General features: G+C 40.7%; 1 protein-coding gene across 1 annotated transcript in view; it reads right to left on the reverse strand.

Annotated features, from left to right (window-relative positions):
- Positions 1-261: 261 nt before the first annotated feature.
- Positions 262-12,425, reverse strand: part of ANO4 (anoctamin 4) — a 228,143-nt gene continuing 215,979 nt past the window's right edge. The window contains 5 exon segments of the mRNA XM_074165392.1: positions 262-453; positions 3,866-3,971; positions 6,959-7,078; positions 9,500-9,647; positions 11,327-11,479. Of these exon segments, the coding sequence (XP_074021493.1) occupies positions 262-453; positions 3,866-3,971; positions 6,959-7,078; positions 9,500-9,647; positions 11,327-11,479 (719 nt within the window).

Below are 12,425 nucleotides of genomic sequence, written 5' to 3' on the forward strand. Positions count from 1 at the left end.
TCCTGGAAAAAGTGCAGAGACTTAAGCATTGGTCTGATCTGCTCATGCTGACATTAGCTCTGGAGAAGACTAAGCCTTGCAAGACCTCTAATTTCAAAAGGCTTATGACAATGTGCACCCCATTAAAGATGGGTGCACAAGTGCTAAGTGCATACAACATTGACTGACTATTCCTTTCAGTGCTCTCTCCAGTGTAGAAAACCAGGAAATTTTTATAAACAGAATTCCTATCTTCTTTTAAGTAGTTTCTTCCTCACCCTGTCATGGCCACTCATTGTGATAAGATTTTCCGTTCTTCTTCCTTTCCTTCCGCTCTTTCTGCAGACGTTCTAGTTCAGCTTCATACATCATTTCCTGAATCAGGTACTTTTCTCTCCTCATCCGATCTCTCAGATCTTTTGGGAGATCTGGGATTAAGTAGGAAATCAGGTGCTTTATGCAGAAGACAAGGTGCTGTGAAAACAAAAAGGGATGAAAAATTAAAATCTTAGGAAGAAAACAAGTACTTTCCATATCTTCCGAAAACCCTCTCCTTCCAATTAAAAAAAAAAGATGCTGTATTTAGACCTAAATCTACTGCTAAATTTGAAGAAACCAAACCATGAAGACTTCTCTGCACAAAAACTCCAGCCAAAGTGAGTGACGTATGGATCTCAGCAAAGGTTAAGAGCGGCTGGGTTCAAATAAAGCCTCAAAACTATGTGTTCAAAGCCCTGAGACCATGCTTTGGTGTAATGTTGTTTGGGCAGGGCCTGGTATTAGTGGATTGCGCTGCAGGAAGAGGAGGACCAAATGATACAACACTTCCCTGTTATGAGAAAACCCTTGCATCAGTATCGGAAACGATGAATTACCTATGCAAAACACAACATTTTTTCTTATACTGAGTCTCTTGTCCAAAGTCGTATTGCCATTTACTAAACATCACAATTAAATACAAGGTAACTGATCCTTTGTTCCTCATGTTTTAGGCATGACACAGCAAAGCTTGAGTGTGATGGGGGAGGATTGCTTGAGTGTCCTTTTTTGTTTAATCAAAGATGCTGCTCAGAGATTTACTTGCTCCACTTAAAATGAGGAGAAAAGAAACAGAAAAATTCTCCATCAAATTTTACATTAATTCCAGATTGGAGAAATAAAGGTATTTCTTCTTCTCCAAGCAGAACCCTTCCTTTCAAAGCCACTGAAAAGAAAATGTAACATGTTTTCCCATTTATTCTTCCCTTGTGTGAAATAAACCTGCAATATTTTAATTGGTAGGGTTTTTTTGCCAAACCTAAAAAAAAAAGAAAAACAGCTGCTTCTGGCAGCATTGCAACTGAATGCTCAGTTTAGCCTGGACAAACAATTCCTTTTGCAGATATAGGAAATACTTGTTTTGTTTTTGAGGGAGGTCAATATAGCTCAAATAACCACACCCACTTCCTCAGTGACAAAAAGGCGTCTGAGCTTGGGTAGTTACTTAATTTATCACAGAATATTTTTGGTTGGATGGGACCTTTGAGATCATCGAGTCCAACCAACAACAAAAAAAACAACAAACAAACAAACAAAAAAACCCCCACACCCGAAAAATCCCAGAACACCAACACCAAAACCAAAACAAAACAAACACCCACAACCACACCCCACCCACAAACAGACACAAACCAACAATCTCGGGCACTAGAGCATGCCCTGAAGTGCCATGTCTACACGTTTCTTAAATACCTCCAGGGATGGTGACTCCACCACCTCCCTGGGCAGGTTATTCCAGGGCCTGACCACTCTCTCAGTAAAGTAATTCTTCCTAATACCTAATCTAAACCTCCCCTGCCACAACTTCAGACCATTTCCTCTGGTCCTGTCATTATTCACTTGGGAGAAGAGGCCAACACCCACCTCTCTACAACCTCCTTTCAGGTAGCTGTAGAGGGCAATGAGGTCTCCCCTCAGCATCCTCTTCTCCAAACTAAACATGCCCAGTTCCCTCAACCTCTCCTCATATGACTTGTTCTCTAATGAACTTGTTCATTGAACATATGACTTGTTCTCTTATGAACAAACCTACCTTGAATCACTTATCTCTTAGTGGAATCTTTTACTGTAATTGCTATAGCAATCACAATTCACCTATTAGTGTTCTCCACAGAGAAAGACGGCCATGGTTTCTGCTGCAATTACCTCTTTCATTTCATAGATATAGTTAAGGAAACAGTTTGCAGTGCCAATAAACAGGTGCCCCTGTTGAAGGAGACAGCTATGAGTCAGCCTATGGCTTTGGTTGGGGCAAAGCAAAGTCAAATCTCTTGTGCAAGTACTGGGTGGACACAAGAAGCTGTTCCGCAGCTGGTCACAGATTTTGCTGGGCATTGAGACTTCAGCAGAGCTGATTTTTCTTGCCTCAGTTGTCTTTGCACTTATGCCATGCTGCTGATATGCCAAGTGTGTATCAAGAAACCAGGCTCTCTTCAACCTTAAAACCGCTTAGGTGGACCTGCCAAGGCCATTCTTGTAGTCCTTTTTGGAGACACATACCCTGGCTCTCAGTACTGACAGCTCAAGAAACAAAGAGATCAAGCCCAGCAGGCCTCTATCAAATCTTTCTTTCCCTTAATTTTGCCCTGAGTGTGGCAGAGATGATGGCAGAGCTGATCTCCTTAGGACCAACCCCTAATGAGTTAGGCCAGTGTGGAGGAAGGAGAGAGCCCAACCTGCAGTGCCATATTCCTCCTTCGACTGGGAAGGGCTGAAAATGACAGTCAGGGGGAATTCACTGCAGACCTTTGGGCTTCTGCTGAGCCACCAAGACATCCCTACACAAGAAATTATCTAGAAAATGTTTCCCCTTCACCTTTCCTCTAATTAAAATGCTTGAGTGATCCAAAGAGGTGCTTCGAAAGCTCAGTTCAGATTGAATTTACACAGTACTGAGTCAGAAACGCAGTATGTGCTCATGAACATTATGCCAATAACTTATGGTGATTACTGCTTCCATATCTGTGTTGCGTGCTCTGCTGGTGTGATTTCAGAGCAGAGGATTGAGTAAAGAGTTTTTAAAAATCGTTTGTTCCCTATTCGGCTTCTTCATAGTGTAAAAGGCATTTCAAACTGCTTGTGCTGGAGAAATGCTGAGCCCCTGGTTTCTGGCAGGGATATTCAGGCACCTGAAACTCAGGGATTAAGAGCTGCATTTTGTTTTGTAAATGATCTCATCCTATTTATCTACCTTCCTGTCTCTCTTTTTCAAAATCAGCATAGGACTACCAGTCACGTGAAGTTGGTATTATCTTCTCTGGTTTGTCTTAAAGATTTCTGAGATACTGACAGTAACTACCAATATTATGAACAGTGGCAAAGGTATTGAATCCTTTTTATCATCATCGTCTTTGTGATGCTAATCATTGTGGGGAAATGAATGGTCCAAAAAAAATAGAGGAAAAAAGCTAGATGTGTAAATACTGTAACTTAAATTATCTTCATTTTTCAGTTGTTCAGATTTCATTTTTTCTTCTCCTGTTCCTTCACCCCTTTCTCACACACTAGTTAGCATGTGACTTCCCAGCCTAGCCAGGATATGAAAGCCAAAACTCAGAAAGCTTCATTTATTTCCCCTCTTTGCAAGTCACTGTTACAGCTTTCAATGTGCTGCATTCCCCTTTTCGTTAACACCCTAATACCCTAACACCTAAATACCTGCGTCTGTTCAGAAAACAGATCTGAGAATAGAAAGCACAATAGAAATAGCAGAAACTAACCCAAAAATCTCAACAGCCGCCATCATAAATCAGTCCAGTGAAAAGGCTTCAAAGGGAAATTTGTTTAATTTTGTTGTTTTTGATAAAACAGAGAAACAGACACGTTTGCCACCTGAGTGGTCACTGACCTCAAATACAATAATGAAAGCCAACCGTGCTGCTAAGACATGCCAAAACTGCAGCGTGTAACCATAGGGCACTGGGGAGTGAGGAGGGTCTCGGTAGTCCCTGTACCTGAAAGACAAGCAGAGTGTGGTAGTTAGCGAGGTCCTGCCCTGCTGCCTGGGAGGAAGGCAAACCCAAAACCCAGCTGCTCTTAATCATCGCATTTTCTGCACCAAAATGATCTGAGTTCAGACCGTGTAAGTTCCTTGCTTCTTAGGCTGGGCCTACACTAATGTTTTATTTCACATCAGGCGCGTGCTTTTGAAGCTGGTGTCCTGATCACCTCTACTTGCCACGTGTTGGTTCACCCAAATGGGTTTCCTTTCAGATGAAACCTAATGGTAAGATGCACTCCAGCTACTAATGGAAATTCATTGCAAAGGACCAGGCCAGTGCCTGTTTGAAGTGAAACTGCTGAAGCAAATACAAAGGGTATTGGGTGCTCGGCACCTGCAGTTTGACCCTACAGCAGCTCCCTTGGCAGCGCAATGTGTGCCTTGCAGGCACCTCCTCAGAACATGGAGCAGGATGGGATGCTCTGCTGTTTTGAACGCCACTTTCTTCCCACTACAAGTTCATTTTAAAACCATAAATGTCCCCAGTTTATTCAGCCTGACAGCCCTCCCAAAATCCATATAAAACTGCCTCATGGGCTCCATCTGGCCCTTCATCAATTAGCTGTCCATCCCTGGTGTAAAGCATGACTCATCCTGACTTAAGTGGAGCCAGAACTACACCTGTTGGTATATCAACAGGGCCAGGGCTGTGTAAGAAAGTGATCTGTTGTCTTGTCTCGCAGAATGTTTCTCTAGACTTCAGGTCTCAGTGAAGTAACTAGAGATATCTATTGGGAAAGCTGGATTCAGGAAGACTTCAAAACTACATTAACAAATCACCAATCTGTTTAAGCCACACATTCTGGAGTCCACTTCTACTAGCAGTGTGTTAATTCCAAAATACTATTGCAGAAACTGAATTCAAAAATAGTGTAAAAAATAGTTTTCTTAATCTGTTTCCTAGATAGGACAGAAAAACCATTATAAAAAATATTGAAAATACCATAGTAAATAATACACTTAATCTTGATCTCTAAGTTAAACAACTAAAGAAAACTCAGATGAGCAAAAGAAATAAAGAGTTATTTTATCTCTATGATAATCTGTATTTCTCCCTGAAGCTTCACCTTCTTAGATTGCAGAGGGTGCTACACAAAATGAAATAAACTGTGTTTTGACATCTTAGTCAGCAACAACCCTCTCTTAAATTGCAGTATCTCTAGTGCAAATTCTTAAAACCGAGATGATCTTCCCTTCTGCAAGCAGCATGCTGACTTCAGAGTTAGGATGTTTTACAATATCTTAAGCATCCTGAAAATAAAGTCCCTGGACCAAGTCCCAACTCAGTAGAGTATGCACTACACATGAAGAAATGGGGAAACCTTTTATAAACAACCAGAACAGCATGGCACCATCTGGGTTCCAAACGAGCAGAAGTTAACTGAATATGGCTACTGGTTTTCGTTCAGGCAGGCTGCCTTCCTGGAAAAAGGCCTACACTATTGCACAGCAGAACATAATATTTCCTTACCTTGCTATCAATATCTGGCTTGACGTGCAATTAAAATGACTGATGTTTTAGCAGAACTCAGGTGGGTTAAGTAGTTGATAAACTCAGCTAAAGAATGTAAGATGTTAATTTTCTTTCAAGGGTAGATATACATAACAATTCAGTGTCCCTCAAAAGAACAGATTTATCTTCTGGAGATTTATGGCATCAATTCTAATAGCGTTCTGTTTATGGGATATTGAGGGAACAACTTTTTCTATTGATGGGATTTCCACCATCGGCTTTAAGTACCAGCAACCTCATGCTTAAAGTTGGGGAGGAAAGGAATTAAAGAAGGGCAAGAGAATGACCAGAATTACAAGACGTTATTAAACAGTGCTATGGCAAGCAATGTGGAATGGAGTATTCTCGAAGTGGTTCTGCTCCACATAAAATGTTATCTATGGATTCAACACTGGGATGTTCTTTCTGCCAAATAAGTTGCAATAGTCTTAAATATCAGTTAGTTAAATGATATTTAACTAACTGATAGTTCATTATGCTATACCAATCAAACATTATTATTAATAAAAATGCCACAGTACCACAAAGTATCACTGACTTTTGCTGTATCACAGAATATCTTTTGTTCTTTAGGCACTCATGAAAGGATATTTCAATTCTTCACGGTGAAAAATACTGGGATTAAGTGTATCTACAGCTACCAGGACTCATACTTGTAAACCAGTGTTGCAATAAAAAATGGTAGCTTTATTTGTTTGGTATTTTTGGTTGGGGCCCCATTTAAGACTTTTGTGTAGATCCTTGATTCTTTGGACCATTAAAATCAATCAGGAGCAAATCTATCATTACAGACTAGTTTCATACTGCTATTTCTCCAGTCTGTTAGCTGAGGACAAAGACATACAGATAATTAACTGCTCACTTTGATTCAAACCACAAGTATATGATTATTACTAATAATTACACCTGTAAGCAATGATATAGACATATTAACCATTCAGCAATTAGGAAGTGCTGGATTTGAGGTTTCGTAAAGGTATCTTAGGACAGACCCTGTTTATGACTGGCAGACCTGTGAAATAACTTGTGTGGTCACTCCTGTGCAACCTTGACTTCCTTCTGAATGTCCTATGATATTATCTGATTACAGTTTCATCTCACCTATACCTAAGTAATCAGTCACCTATTATTGTCCCTTTGATACCATATTTCTCCACGATGGTTCTGTCTGATTCAAGCCATGACACCACAGAAATCCTGCATTAGGAACACCTGCCAGATATCCACTTTTGGCTTCTCCTGTATCTAATGAAAGAATCATGCAGGTAACAGCAAAGCAGTACCATGGGCATGTCCCTGAATAGCACAGTTAATTCTTTCCATTACTGTTTTTTAAGTTCTGAAAATTAATTCCAACCCCAAATTTATCATGATGCTTCTCCCTTGCAATGTCTTAAAGCAGAGAGGTATTTTGATCTGATACTTACCTGCAATATTTTAATGGTGAACCAGAGAATTCACTTCCATTTGATGTTGGCTCTGAACGGTTTTCAAAGTCAGACACCAGAAATACTGATAAACTGGCATTAACATAGCCAACCATACACCTAGAGGGGAAAAAATCCTGTAGTCAGGACACAGAAAGGTTTTTCCATTAACTGTTGTACCCAAGAGGATGTTCTCTGGGTTTCATGAAATCCACAGTATAACTGTGATGCTTATTAATATTTGAAAGAGATGTTGAGGCAATATAAAAGAAATGCTCAAGCAGGTCAGATGGACAATAAAAGTGAAGCAATGGTAGACTTCTATGGGAGAAGAAATGGTGAAGACTGGTACTGGTTACTTTTGAAAATGAAAAGTCACCTAAAAGGTGACACAATAGAGGTAGAGAAAATAATGACTAGCACTAGGAAGACAATCAGAATATTCCCACCATTACCCTCATGGTACTAGCACAAAGGGACATTAAATCAGATGGAAAGGCAATACATTTAAAACAGCTTTTACAAAATGTCCAGTAGATCAGAAGAACTCAGTACTAAAAGATCCCAGGGTGGCTGAGCACTGGAAGGGTCAAGTAGAGTTTGGAGAACACTGAGTAGGAGAATGTACATTGCCTGACAAAGGGCTGTGGGAGTCACAAGAAGGCTCATGTTTGGCTTTAATAAAGCCGAGGAGAGATATGGCAGGACTATTGACTATTGTGCTGTTGGCTCCGTGTTGCCCAAGCACAGGTAAGTCTAAGCACACTGCTCAGCTTGGTGCAGAGTATAATGCACAATAAGGGTTGGTTGGGTTTTTTTAAACTATGGATTTTGCAGTCTTCGAGAAATTAGATTTAAACACCATCTGGCTTTGTCTCAAAGTCTCCATACTGTTTGGATTTGGAATTTAATTTAATTACAATGCTCTTCTAGCATCACTGGGTGTCATATGGGTCTAATTCCTGCAGATGTTTTTTGAAAGAAAAAAACACCTCTCTCATTTAAGTTACTCAATAGCAGATGTTCTTGACTCCTTAATTTGAGAAAATTCCTGTGGATTTTTGAATAGCTTCCTGTTTTTGTAGTAATACTTATTAATAACAATATCCAGAATGCTGACATAAATAGTTTTTATCCAACTTGGCTCCTTCAAAGGATTACTGTCTGATGGTTTCATCTAGAAATTAACTCAGAAAAGCAGCAGAAGTGTGAAAACACTGTACAAGATGTTTGTGGAAAGATGATGAGCTTCCTCTGTGCGTCAAGCTACTTCCCCTCTACAGAACCAGTTTCAAAGCCAGTGAGTCATACTGGAGTCTTCATAAAAATAAAATTTCTAAAGGTGGTGTTTTTTCCACACGTGGTGGTCCTCAGAAAATCAGTAGCAAGGAAAGTTGCTGACAGTGCCTAAATGTCCTATGGATCTTCATAATGGCACAAGCAGAGGCACATGCTCAGGAACGACTGGCACCAGAACACTTTACCCATGAAGGGACTTTAACTCTTCATGAAAATAAATGGAACATTTCCCCTGGTACTGACTAAAATGCCAAGCTCCTTATAGGACAGCAAGTTAGCAGCACTGCTAATCAGGAGCTGCCACAAAGACTTCCCTTCTTCTGTCAGTATGTTTAAACAGTATTGACAACCAAAAGGCAGCAAAAAAGCAGCAACAGAAGAACTCGCTTTCTGTAGCAGGGAAGAAAAATCAATCTGCCATATGTCTAATAGCAGAATGTAAGCTCTCTGTCACTGTCTACTGTTTAGCTTGGGCTTCTTTGAACAGTAGGGTCCTTGCTAATGGAGCTGCTATGAGCTCATTTGCAAACTGTGTCTATTTGTGTTCAGCTGGATTCAATGACTTTCCCTGAGCCCAACAGCCTCGATTTTACAAGTTGCCACATAGCAGCTATAGTCATACTTGCTGGTAGTGTGCACACGCTAATATAATCTCACTGTTTAGCAACACTGGAAGAAAATCCACTTAGGCAGCAGGGATTCAGTTCACAAATATCTCCTGAAAGATTTAATCGAAGGACTCTAGTTTTAGAAGAAAAACAAATTACTTTGGTCTGTAAGTATATCTTGATTTATTAGCTGGGAATTGCTTCTTCTTGTTAGACACTACTTTTTTCGGCAATACATGCTGAATACTACATCAGGAAAAAAGCCTAGTGAATAAGTTTAAAATGCTCATTAAATCCATAACTGACAAATATCAGTATCGCTTCAGAATGAAGAGAGGGTTATATCCATGTACAGCAGCTGGGAAGCGCAGCTTGTGCAGCATACTGTTACACACACCAAATTTCTGTAACAGCTCTGCCATGTTTTCCTTGAATTAATGTCATAAATTATAGTCACTCAGCAATCCGTTCTGTGAATATGCAAAGCAACAATATCTATGGCTGATATCTGTTAGCTAAGCACAAGCAATGAATTTGAGTTAGTGGAATCAGAACATACGCAGACAGTACTGCTGTATCTACTCAAGTAGTAAGCGATTTTCATGCGCATCTGTTTTCCCAAAGGAAAGCTTACTTTTGTCCAGCTTCTCCTTGGCCAGCACAAGGTCCGTATTTGTAAGCATAAACAAGGCGAGGGATGAAATCTGATGTCACAGCTATAACAAATGCATTTGTGATAACAGAAAGAATTCCAATGCCTTCCAGGATCCCGTACCAGATTCCTGTTCAACAAGGAGAGTATGTTAGCTCTGGGAAAAACAAGAACCAAAGTGCCTGAGATGATACTGCATGCTCTGAAGCAGTTGTCCCCACCACCCAAGGTCTTTTTTATGTAGCTCCTATCCAAGAGTTACTGAGTAAAAATAATTTTTTTTATTGAACAGCAGGACCTCAAAGGACCGGATTTCTGTTTCCACTCAGGAATTCTGTTTATCTGCAAATAATCTCAAGGAAACTGCAAACATGCTCATGTAGGCCTTGGCTGCTCCAAGCCACATAACCATGTTGGCAGTTTTAAGAAATACCATAAACCTCCCTGCTTATGATGCTGGCTATTCAGCCTTTGAGGAAGGTCTGCAAGGGCAGCCATGAATATATGCAATCCATGATGCGTCTTTCACAGAGGCCTTTTGTATAACTTGTGCATAGCTGGTCAGTATGTACCTATTGGCATAAAAATCTTCATGGGACGCTAATGCTGCACAATGGCACAGCCCCTAGGCATTACATGGGCTTTTTGGCCCATCCTCAACCGTCTGACAGACCTTGTGGTTCAGGCACACAGCAACTCCGGTCACGGGGACCAACACTTAGAACCACACCAAAGGAAGGTTGGACACACCCGTTGATTTATATGAGGCATCAAGCTGTCCCTGAAAACTTTGCTGAACAGGGAGTGAATGCAACTTATTTTGAGAAATCACACCTGAATCAGTCTGAATAAAAAATAACTATTTTTATCTGCTTTAACGTTGTATAACTGTTTTTTCAGGAATTATGTCTGCAGCATATGCTGTGTACTGGCTGATGTCCAGGTTTGTACCTAAACTCGTAGATCCACAAAGGTTTACACAGACACAGACTTTAAGTAAATGGTAGACCATTCTGAGAACACAAAGCCTGGGCTTCCGCTATTTCATGGTATTGGCTACTGTTTTTTTGCAATGCAGATGGGCAGCAATGTATCCTAATAACCCCTCCAAAGACACCAGGGATTCAGCGTTGGGTGACTTTGCTTTACAGAGTCCTTCCTAAAGATGTTCTGCTTTTGCAACACTGCAAGGACAGAAGATATTTATAGTCAAAATATGTTCAGAGAGCCCTTGCAGTTGTGTTTGGCTGGATGACCTCAAAGTTACGTGAGCCCTCTGTTTAGCAATGTAGGTGTGCCTCACTGAGAGCAAGCTGTCTCTTGGGATCTAGACCCACCCTGGCTGACCCACCAGGGACGTAGTGGGCATAGCCACTGAATCACAGGGCAGCTTGGTTTTGGCCAGGCAAATAGAAAACACACAAGGTCCCTTACAGGATGGTGGCTGCTTTAACTTGACTTTCATGTTTCAGCTGCTCTGTCTGGTGATTATATTCAAATTGAGCAGCGGCGTGTGTTCCCACAGTGCGTCTGACACAAGGAAAAACCTGCAGAGAACACTGACCGTTTCATTAAAACGTTAGCTGTTAAGTCACCCAGAAAATAATGAAAAGACATCTTCCACTATAGACTATTAAATGCATAAGTAGATTGGCATCAGATACTTGAAGTTTTTTGGAACAATCAAATTGTGTGTCGTTAATGGGGACCATGACTGAAAATACCTTAATCTGCTCTTACTTGAAGTGGTCAATGCTTTGCCTTAAAAATGGCACACACATATAACAAACACACATACAAAAAGCTCACCTATATCTTTGGCTCTTGAAGCTAAAGGTCTTCTCCACTGGGTAACAAATTTGTATGCATCAAGCCGAATTTCAATAATATTGTTAAGTAAGGCCAGAAGCGGTGCCAGTGGAAAAGCTGCCACAAAAATGGTTGTGAACCCAAACTGAAGAACTAGGGGAAAAAAGGAAAGATCACGGTGGAACTGTTAAGATCTAATCCCAAATTCTAAGATACCAAATAATATATGCATACAAACATTATGTATAAATATACAAAGATTTCCCATTATGCCACACTATACAATAGTCTACCGACACTTGTACAGCAATTCCTTGCCAGAAGTTCAGAGCAAGGATGATAAGAACAAATGCACATCTGTTTGCAGGGTGGACAGCAACATCTACATTTTGCAATTTGGAGTGAAGTTTGGAGGTTGACAAACCGCGCTTTTAGAAAGGGACATTTTTATTCCAGCATCAACTAGGATCTCTCAATACCTGCAAAGACTAGGGCTGAATACATTCCTTTTTATAGTACAGATGGGCAGCAGTTTAAAATTTTGTGTTAAGTTTCTAAAGGCAGGTTTTCAGACTGCTAAATTTCCCATTAATTTGAAAAGAATTGTGTGAGGGAGAAAAGAAAAAAAACAAAATTGTGATATATGTAGTTCAGTCACATAGGGCAAGAATTCGTGTTCTTTAACATTTCTTTAAACAGTCTTCCTCCCCTTTTCTCTGCATAGAGCAATGCCTTTTGACAGAAAGCCACTTTGAAAGAAAGCAACTTTCTGAAGAAAGGCTAAGAGAGCTGGGACTCTTTAGTCTGGAGAAGAGAAGGCTGAGGGGAGACCTTATTAATACCTATAAGTATCTCAAGGGTGGGTTGAAGGAGGAGGGAGCCAGACTCTTTTCAGTGGTTCCCAGTGACAGGACGAGGGGCAACGGGCACAAGTTGGAACATAAGAGGTTCCACTCGAATAGGAGAAAGAATTTCTTCACGGTGAGGGTGACAGAGCCCTGGAACAGGCTGCCCAGGGAGGTTGTGGAGTCCCCTTCTTTGGAGATTTTCAAGACCCGCCTGGATGCAGTCCTGAGTAGCATTCTCTAAGCAATCCTGC

Source organism: Numenius arquata, chromosome 2 (genome assembly GCF_964106895.1).
Source record: "Numenius arquata chromosome 2, bNumArq3.hap1.1, whole genome shotgun sequence".
Classification (NCBI taxonomy): Eukaryota; Metazoa; Chordata; class Aves; order Charadriiformes; family Scolopacidae; genus Numenius; species Numenius arquata.